Source organism: Lipotes vexillifer, unplaced genomic scaffold (assembly GCF_000442215.2).
Source record: "Lipotes vexillifer unplaced genomic scaffold, Lipotes_vexillifer_v1.1 scaffold388, whole genome shotgun sequence".
In the NCBI taxonomy this organism is placed as follows: Eukaryota; Metazoa; Chordata; class Mammalia; order Artiodactyla; family Lipotidae; genus Lipotes; species Lipotes vexillifer.
In genome coordinates this window covers 331,341-341,136 of record NW_006773582.1, presented here as the reverse complement: position 1 = coordinate 341,136, position 9,796 = coordinate 331,341, and the positions used below count along the sequence as shown (strand labels likewise).

Sequence of the window (9,796 nt, the reverse complement as noted above, 5' to 3'; positions counted from 1 at the left end):
CATTCCTGGCTACGGCCGCATATCTCCAATCTGTGCCTCTGTCTTCACACTTCCCTCTGTGTATGTCTCTGTGTCCAAGTTTCCCATTTCTTATAAGGACACCAGTCACTGGGTTAGGGTCCACCCTAATCCAGTATGATGTCATCTTAACATAATTTCATAGGCAAAGAACTATTTCCATATAAAGTCAAGTCCAAGAGTTAGGACTTGAACATATCTTTTAGGGAATACAATTTAACCTAAAACACAGAGAATTTAAATAATTTTGCTAACATCTACTAATTGATGCAGACTCATGTGCAACTTATATAAAGATGAGGTCCCACATGATCCAGTCTCAGTAAGGGGTTACATCCAAAAAAACAGAAAACTTACACAATTGAAAGCAATTCACAATTTGACTCACTCTCTTGAGAACCAAAAAAGGGCAGAGATGTCCTTATCACAAACATTCTTAAATGTTCAATCCTCCATGCCCCCTCTCTCCCTCTCCTCTTCTTTCCCCTAAAGTCTTCAGGAATTTCACACCAAGGATCTCTTCTATCTCCCCTCATACCTCCACTTACACCCCATCCTCTGGGTCCCTCTTGGACTTGACAATCACAAAAACTGTTCCCTGACATGAGACCCTCCCTGCCATGTACTGCCATATGTGAATTTTAGTTGTTCCGAGTTTCTTGATTGTTTTCTCAGAATTTTATTTTTCACCGTATTGTTTGTGCGGAATTAAAGCAAAAATTTTCACCTCTTTTTCGGCTTTGTTGGGACCCAAGGGCTAGAAAAAAATGAGAGAAGGAAGTGAGAGAGTGATGAGGGGTCTCCATACATGACCATGAGGAAGGGAAGACTCAGGTGGTTATAAGAGATGGAGAGACTGGAAACCAACCCTGAACTTCCAGGCTGGTTCAGCTGCCCCACCTGTGTGCTCCCTTTGTTGGTTGACCTGAACCAACTGATTTTATGCCATTGGGTAGAAGCTAGAGGGAAGTAGCTGTGGGCCCAAATTTCTTTTTAAAATACTTTTAAAATATAAAAACAGGAAAAAGAAAAATTACCTGTCAATTCACTAACCATTGTTGTTTGCTCTAATTCCTTCCACTTTTTATTTTCAATGTATACTTTCAACATAGTTACAATTACATTGAATATACAATTTGTCCTGCTTTTTCACTTAGTATAGCCTAGTAAGAATGTTTCCAGATCACTGAAAATTCTCCATTAATGCAATAATTAATAGCTGCTTAACTAAGCCAACGCTAATGCAACAGTTCCCCTAGAATTGGGTATTTACATTGTTTCCAGTTTTCTATTATTATATATAACTGCTAGAAACATCATCGTTCATAATTTTTTCCACAATTGGAATATCTTCCCCAAAATTATATTCCCAGTTATGCGGCCAGGGAAGAACTTTCTAAGCCAAAGATAATCCAAAATGGCCTCATCTATCTTGGAAGGTAGTGAGTTTTTCATCTCTGCAACTGATTGTGTAAAGGTGGTGTGAATTTTTCAAGGGTGTGGTAGAAAAATAAGAGGTTAAATGAGGTAAATTTCAAGGCCCTAAGACCCCACGAGACTGTAATTCTCAAAATTTCAGTTCACAAAGGTCAGTGTCTCTCTTTGTCCCAGATTACTTCCTTACTCCCTATAACATGTCTAGTGCTGTGTAACAAACCACTCCAAAATTTAGTAGCCAAAACAATATCCATTTTATTTGCTCTTGATTCTGTGGTCAGAAGTTTAGGCTAGACTTGGCAGGATGGTCCTTTTGCTGGATTTGCCTGAGGTCATTTCTGTGGCTCCAGGCTGTAACAGTCAGAGTTCAGTCAGAAAAGCAGAGCCTCTGTGAGTATTATGAGATAAAAGCTATTTATGGGCATTAGAACTCATGTAATTATAGGAGAGGCTAGGAAAGTAAAGATCCCAGCTTCTCATAGACAGAGAGTTGGAGGACCACAGACAGTTCACTTATCCATTTTCGTGAAGCCCTGGCATGGGTGAAAATATTGGCATCTTCAGAGAAATCTGAGAATTCAAGCCTACTGAAGAAGCCAAAGTTGGGCCATGAAGGGGGAGCTCATGGAGAGAAGTCTATGAGAAGCTGTTGGCTCTGAGCAGCTACTACGCCTGTGGGGACACCTGCAAGCCTCTGGTGGGCCTGGGCCATTCTTAGTCATCAGAGCCAGAAGCAGGGAAGAAGAGCTGGATGCAGAGAGAAGGAGAGTGAAGACAATTAGAACCTATTGGCACATCTGCATCTGTCCATCTCTGTATCTGATCATAAAACAACCTCCAGAGAGTAAGGACTATTGCCTTCCAAACTCACACAAGTTCCTATTTTGGCCAACAGTAACCTGGAACTATAGAGAGAAGGAGATTCTGGGGAACATGGTTCCAAGGTTAACTAAACTGACAGCAGGACAATTCAGCACACTCTCTGAATGCCTAAATTCAATCTGAAAAGCTCTTCAAGGGCCCAGAGAAGATGTCAGTGGGGCTCCAGGATGAAGCTTGGGAACATCGACAAGCAAAGCTCTCAGGCATTTGGGCTTATAGGATGGCATCTTTTTTTTTTTTAATTGAGGTATAGTTGATGTACAATATCATATAAGTTACAGGTGTACAACACAGTGATTCACAATTTTTAAAGGTTAAAATCCATTTATAGTTATTGTAAAATATTGGCTATATTCCCTGTGCAGTACATATGTCCTTGTAGCTTATTTATTTATACATAATAGTTTGTACCTCTTAATCCCCTACTCCTATGTTGCCCCCCTCCGACTGGTAACCACTAGTTTGTTCTCTGTATCTGTGAGTCTGTTTCTTTTTTGTTATATTCACTAGTTCATATTATTTTTTAGATTCTATATATAAGTGATATTGTACAGTAGAGGACAGCATTTTTTGTTTGCCTCCTGTCTTAAAGGAGCATGAGCATTATTGACTAGGGAATCAGGATGCTGCATTGTGAACCTGAAGCCCCCACTCACTAGATCATGACCTTGCTTGATTCATTTAAATCATCTGGGCTTCAAGTTTCTCATTGGGTGGCTGTCAGTGTATTTGTTAAGCTCTGGTGAGATAACCTTATGGACATGTGGAAAGCAGCCATAGCTGTCCTCCCACAGAAATTTGACCAAGTTTTCTGCTGCTCTGCCTTAGCTTTGCCTAGAAGGTTTGTGCTGTTTCTACTAAGGTAGAAAATTCATAGAAAACAGGCTCTGGCTTCTTTTCCTTAGATCTCTCTCCCCTGTTCCCTGTGCTCAATAGAACCCCTTTCCTACATCAATAGAACCCCTTTCCTACATCAATAGAACCCCTTTCCTAGGTGGTGGTGGGAAGGGAGGGGCAGTTGAGACTCCTAATGCCCCCCGGGACTTCGCTATTCCCTCTGCCTGGATGTCCTCCCCTCTGCCCCGCAAACCCTCCACCTACTATTTCTACCTGCCTAAATTCTACTCACCTTTCAGTTCCCCAGATCAAAGAACATTCTCTTCTTCTTAAATGTTCTCTGATTCCTCTCAGCTGGATGCAATATTTTCCCATCTTATAAGGCCAGGGGCTTCCTAGCTTTCATTGCAATAACTACAATCTGGTGATTCCCTAACACATACACATTTGAGTACTTATTCTCCTACTAAATTTTACATTCCCAGAGGCAGGGGACTTCCTTATTAAGCACGTGCAACAAATAAGTAATTTTTGACATCCTTCACATTATAATGCAGACAGAACTTGCTATATAAATATTTGCTGAGTTGAGTTGAAAGAAAGCAAATTGAGGACATGTGCCCTAAATCACAATAGTCTGAAGGGACATGGCTGCCCATAATAAGAAGTAGAAAAATGAAGAGTCTGTGATCCCCAGCCAGATGGTTCTCTAATATTACAAATTTTGTGTTTTCATTTGATAAGGTATTTCCCTCCATCATGTTAATACGATGACCCTAGAAATGGGATAGTCTGAACAGAAGCCAGAGCTCAATCCTCCATCTGTACTCAGAAGTCAATGGTTTTTGTAGATTTTTACAATCATAGCAAGGGCTGAAGATATTAAGTAGGGCCAGTGACCCCCTCTATTTAGGTTATGGCCAGAGCTGTCACTGAGCCACATCCTCTCTAGGAGACAGTCCATGCACCCAAGATAAAGTTTCAAGAGGCCCTTGAGCCAGAAAAGTTGTTTGGCCAAATGCCTATGTCTTTTGCCTTGCACTCTCTGGGTTGGTGGGTTCCTTTCTCCAGGGTCAAAACAGTTCCAAAAACAAAACAAGTATCAGGGAATCATGATTATCTCTCTACTCTTGAGCAAGTCACTGCCCCTCTCTGGACCTCAGTTTCCTCTAGAAGGATGGGGATCGAAACAGCTCTTAAGGGTCCCTCCTTCCACGCTCTGATATTCCAGGACTCTATTTGGAGCTGCAGGCTGAATTCCCAGGGCCCTGGGGCCTTTTCTTCCCTGCTTCTAAAGGTATATCTGGCTCAGATTTCCCCATGGGTCTCAGCTGGGGCATGCTTACCTGTCCTCTGGAATAGTGAGGCCCTGCAGGTGATGATCACTTACCTGCCATCATAAACGGTCCTTAAGCCTGGAAGTTACAAGGAGGGAGGTTGTTTATCACAGACTTTCATTAGGTTTCTCCCTTATCCAAATTATCTCTGGCTGATTTCACTTGACAGTGTCCATGCTACAGGTACTATAGAACCCCAGAGACCTTGGGAATACCGAATGAGGAAGGAGGCTGCTGTGCCTGGGAGTGTTAATGCTCAAGGCATGACTCTTCATTAGTAATTGATTCTGTATCACATGGTTATAGACCACAAACAAGTTCAAGTTCATCAAGTTCTTCAGTAGGAAGCAATCTGTGTGTTGAAATTCCTGCTCACCATCCTCTAGTTGGTTTATTTAATGTATGGATATGATGACTTGTTAGAATACTAGTATGTAGGGACTGGAAGAGAGTGTAGAGCTCAGCAAGTTGAAACCCCTAGTTTACCAGGTGGATAACTACAGGAGTCAGCCACATAACAGTTTATGGTGGAGTCAGGAATAGGGCTCAGGACCTCTAAATGCCAGGTCCATACACTCCAAAGCAGAGGTCACCAAGATAGTGCATTCCAGCTCATGCAGTTACTCATAGAAGAAGCCTTCTCCCAGGCCCTCACTCTAAATCTATTTTGTCTTATTTTTATTAAGTTCTAATGAGCAGCTTAACTGGTTTCTATTTTACAACATATTTCAGCTAATAAACTGATTTTAAAACAGTGAATAAAACATTACATAAAGAAGACATAAGAATTGCAAAGGCATAATAGTCTGGGGACCTTCAAAGCAGGGCAAGCAACATTACATAACTCAATATCCCAAAGACAGTTGATGTTCATAACAATGTCCCTGGATCACCAAGAAAGATTAGCATGTTTTACGTGAGAAAGCAGAGATTTGAATAAAGCACTTTAAAAAGCATTACACCCCGCTACCCCGGAAAAAATTTTTTTAGTCATAGCTAGGTAAAAACTTCAGCTACCTGGAAAATTCAGATCAGCAAAACAGCAAAACAGCTGTGACGTTCAAGGAAGTGACATTTCAGCTGTGTGCAGATAGGCACATTCTATAGCAATAAGGCTGGTGTGAGTTGGGCTAGTATCTGCAGAGAAGAGGAAAAAATAGCAAAGCTATGATCTCATTTTCTGTTTACACTTCAGTTCCCAAAGTTAGTGATTAATTGTCCTTGTGTTTTGTTGCCAGGGCAAATTGTTTTTCTTTAAAACTCCCACTTATTTTAAATAAATAAATCATTAGTTTCAAAACAGAAGTGTCAAATGTTAAGATACTTCTGACATGCTAAGCTAATGAACAAAACAGTGAATTCATTAGAAGCTACTAGAGATAGGCAGCCTTTGAGAACTTTCTTTAATGACTTTGAAAGGCAGCAGAAATCATTCTTGGTCAGAGATTTTTCTCATGCATCTTGGTTAAAATACCAATCTAGAGGTTGCAAACAAAAACACTACCTTAAAAGGATCGCGGTAGGTGTAAATGATAGAGTGGTAGGTAGGCCAAGTATTGGTAGTCAAATAAATATACCAACCAGCTACAACACTGTGCTTCCCAAACCAAACACACAAATTCTGCTTTAGGCAACCAGTTTAGAATCTCTCCTTGGGTCTCTGAATTTACCCAGAGGGCCTCAGACTCTTGCAAAGTAGAGAATTCTTTAGCAAATAGGCAATATTTACATCTGAGTCTTAACACAAATGCACCTATTTCTGGGTGACTCCAGTAGTTTCTGTATTATTAAGACTACCTATTAAATACAGTTCTGATTACGTCTTCCCTTTACTCACAGAATTGAGTCACTTGTTATTATGTCAGTCAAGGTCAACTGTAATCTAGTTTCAACTTATTCCCCCAAATATATCTCCTCCTACAATCCCCACAGACTCCCTGGCATCTCATTGTTCTCACAGTAGGTCTTGCACTTTTAGTTCTTAATGACAAATATTTATTGGGTAACTGCTATGTTCTAGGTCCTGCACCATGCACTGAAGATACATCTATGAAGAAAAGAATCTGAAAAAGAATAGATGCATACATATGTATAACTGAATCACTTTGCTGTACACCTGAAAATAACACATTATTAAGCAAGTATACTTCAATAAAAATAATAAATAAAAAGCATATGCAGTTTTTTTTTAAACTTCCACTTCTGATACAGATATTGTATCATTTTATAAATAAAACTCAGCTATATCAACAAGTAATTAAGTAATTAAGTAATCAATTGAGTAATTAATTAATTAAAGTCTCACTCTCTTGCAGCATACATTCTAACAGGGATCCTTCACCTCCTTCTGAGTGCATCCTCAGTGAGACACTTGTCACACTGTATGATAGCTCTGTCTCTGTTTTTCTCCCCCTGAACACTGCCTCCCCGTGACAGCTCTGTGTCTTACTCATCTCCCATCATCCCCACCCCACGCTTTGCTCTGTGGCAGGCACACACTGAATGTTCAATGAATGACTTATATTGTGTATAAACTTTCTTTTCCTGGAAATGTAAGTTCCTGTTGCGTATAGAATCTGTGAGATTATCTAGCTCTTCTTATTTATTTATTCTATTATCCAATGTTAAAATTTATTTATTTTAACATTGAGCTATTTTTAACAAGTAAGCCATTTTGTTGTCAACAGGAATGACAAATGCCAAGCTACTTCTGATGGACCTAAACAAAACGAGTGAAAGAGTGGCTGGACAGCCACATTGACTTAACCTCTAATGTGTCTTTCCTCAAATCCCAGAATCCCTAAACCCCTTTCTCTGGCTTTCCCAGGCTGCCTGGTCTACTTGTGGGCAGCCCCTCCATCTTTTCTCCTGGAGACCAGCAGAGAAGCTAATTTGGGAAGCTTCTCATCTTGTTCCCTTTCTCTTTGACCCTAAAGGTAGAATCTGAAGACCAGGTGCTGGCAACCTTCTGTGGCAGGGAAACCACAGACACAGAACAGACCCCTGGCCAGGAAGTGGTCCTCTCCCCTGGCTCCTTCATGTCTATCACTTTCCGTTCAGATTTCTCCAACGAGGAGCGATTCACAGGCTTTGAGGCTCACTACATGGCTGTGGGTAAGTTAGAGAAGTGGGTAGCTCATCCCTGGGTCTCCCTTTCTCTCTCAAGATTAAGAGTGCCTTGTGCTCTCTTCTTTAAAATGAACACCTTATACTCACCACACAGATTCTACCAGTAATGTCTTACTGCATTTGCTCTATCACTTATCTATCCATCTATCTATCCTCTATCCATTAATTCATCTTTTTTGATGCATTTCAAAATAAATTGCAGACATCAGTACTCTTCTTCCTAAATACTTTAGCATGCATATTGTTTATCTATTCACATTTTTTCTTTTAATGTAAAATTTACATTCAATGAAATGCACAAATCTTAAGTACATTTAAATTTTCAAAAATTTATATTTGTGTGCAACACAAACCCCTAAAAAGATGTTGAGCTTTATCATTAACCCAAAAAGTTCCCTTGTACTCCTTCCCAATTGCAATCCACTCCCACGGCCACAACTGTCCTCATTTTTTTTCCACCATAAATTAGCTTTGCCACTTCTAAAACTACATATAAATGAACACATACAGAATATATTTTGTGAGGTGAGGATTCTTTTACTCAGCATAAAGTTTTTGATATTCATTCATGTTGTTGCAATGCATCAGTAATTGTTTCTTTTCCTAGCAGAGTAATTTTCCATTGTATGAATATACTGCAATCTATTTATCCATTCTCCTATTGTTGGACACCTGGGTTCTATCCAATTTTTGGCCCTCAATAAAATTTCTGTGAAACTTTTTATACAAGCCATTTTGCAAACATGTTTTCACTTCTGCTGGGTATATATCTAGGAGCAGAATTGCTGAGTCATAGGGTAGGTGTATGTTTAGTTCTATAAGAAATTGTCAAACTTTTTCCAAAGTGTTTGCACCATTTTGTATTTCTCCACCAATGTATGAGAGTTCTGGCTGCTCCTTATCCTCACCAACATTTGATGTTATCAATTAAAAAATGTTGGGCTTCCCTGGTGGCACAGTGCTTGAGAGTCCGCCTGCCAGTGCAGGGGACACACGTTCGTGCCCTGGTCTGGGAGGATCCCACGTGCCGCTGAACGACTTGGCCCGTGCGCCATGGCTGCTGAGCCTGTGCGTCCGGAGCCTGTGCTCCGCAATGGGAGAGGCCGCGGTGGTGAGAGGCCCGCGTACTGCAAAACAAACAAAAAAATGTTTAACCATTCCATGGGGTATGTAGTGGTACTTCATTATGGTTTTAATTTGCATTTCCCTGGTGCCTAGTGATGCTGAGCATCTTTTCATGTGCTTCGTGGCCATTCCTGTATCTTTTGGGAAGAAATATATGTTCCAGTTTTTAAACTGGGTTGAGAACATAACATCTTTTTATCCTTATATTTCCAATGCCTAGGATAGGGCTTGACCCCCATAGGGACTTAGAAAGAGAGAAGCAGCATGGAGGAGAGGTTAAGAGCCCGGATTCTAGAGCCAGCCCACCTTGATTTGAATGCTGACTCCACCACTTAACTCTTGGTGTGACTCGGAGTAAGTTCTTCAATGGCTCTAAGTCTCAGCTTCATCATCTATAGAAAGGGGATCATAATGGTCCTGCTTACTATTATCACAACTGTTAGAGAACAGTGGCACCACCAGGAGTCAGGTTGCCTGGGTTTGAACCAGGCTCTCTGTGATCTTGGGTAAGTCTCCTTATTTGTAAATGGAGATAGTGGCTACTTATGGGCCTTCGATGAGGCTTAAATGAGGGATGCAGGAACCTCCCAACACAGTGAGTGGCCCATACTGAGTGCTCTGTAAATGTTGGCTGTTGTCTTCACCATCACACATGAACTGGTTGACTGAGAGGCTCTACCTGCCCCGCAGATGTGGACGAGTGCATGGAGCGAGAGGATGAGGAGCTGTCCTGTGACCACTACTGCCATAACTACATCGGCGGCTACTACTGCTCCTGCCGCTTCGGCTACATCCTCCACACAGACAACAGGACATGCCGAGGTGGGGCCCAGCAATGATTCTGTGCATCACCATTATGTGCTGTATTTTCTGATAAGATTAGGGGAGGCTCATAGGAAGGACAGATATGCAGTAGGGATGATTTAAAATGAAATCAGAGAGCTGTACCTCAGATACCACAGGGATAAAGATGCTGAAGTGCCCACCAGCCTGGAAGTCGGGTTCAGGTTCTCAGAGGACCCATTTCAGAA

General features: G+C 41.1%; 1 protein-coding gene across 2 annotated transcripts in view; it reads left to right on the top strand.

Annotated features, from left to right (window-relative positions):
• Nucleotides 1-9,796, top strand: part of MASP1 (MBL associated serine protease 1) — a 61,891-nt gene that overhangs the window by 18,012 nt on the left and 34,083 nt on the right. For both annotated transcript variants that reach the window (XM_007448424.1, XM_007448423.1), the window contains exons 3-4: nt 7,448-7,625; nt 9,456-9,587. In XM_007448424.1, the coding sequence (XP_007448486.1) occupies nt 7,448-7,625; nt 9,456-9,587 (310 nt within the window). The remainder of the gene's footprint in view (nt 1-7,447; nt 7,626-9,455; nt 9,588-9,796) is intronic.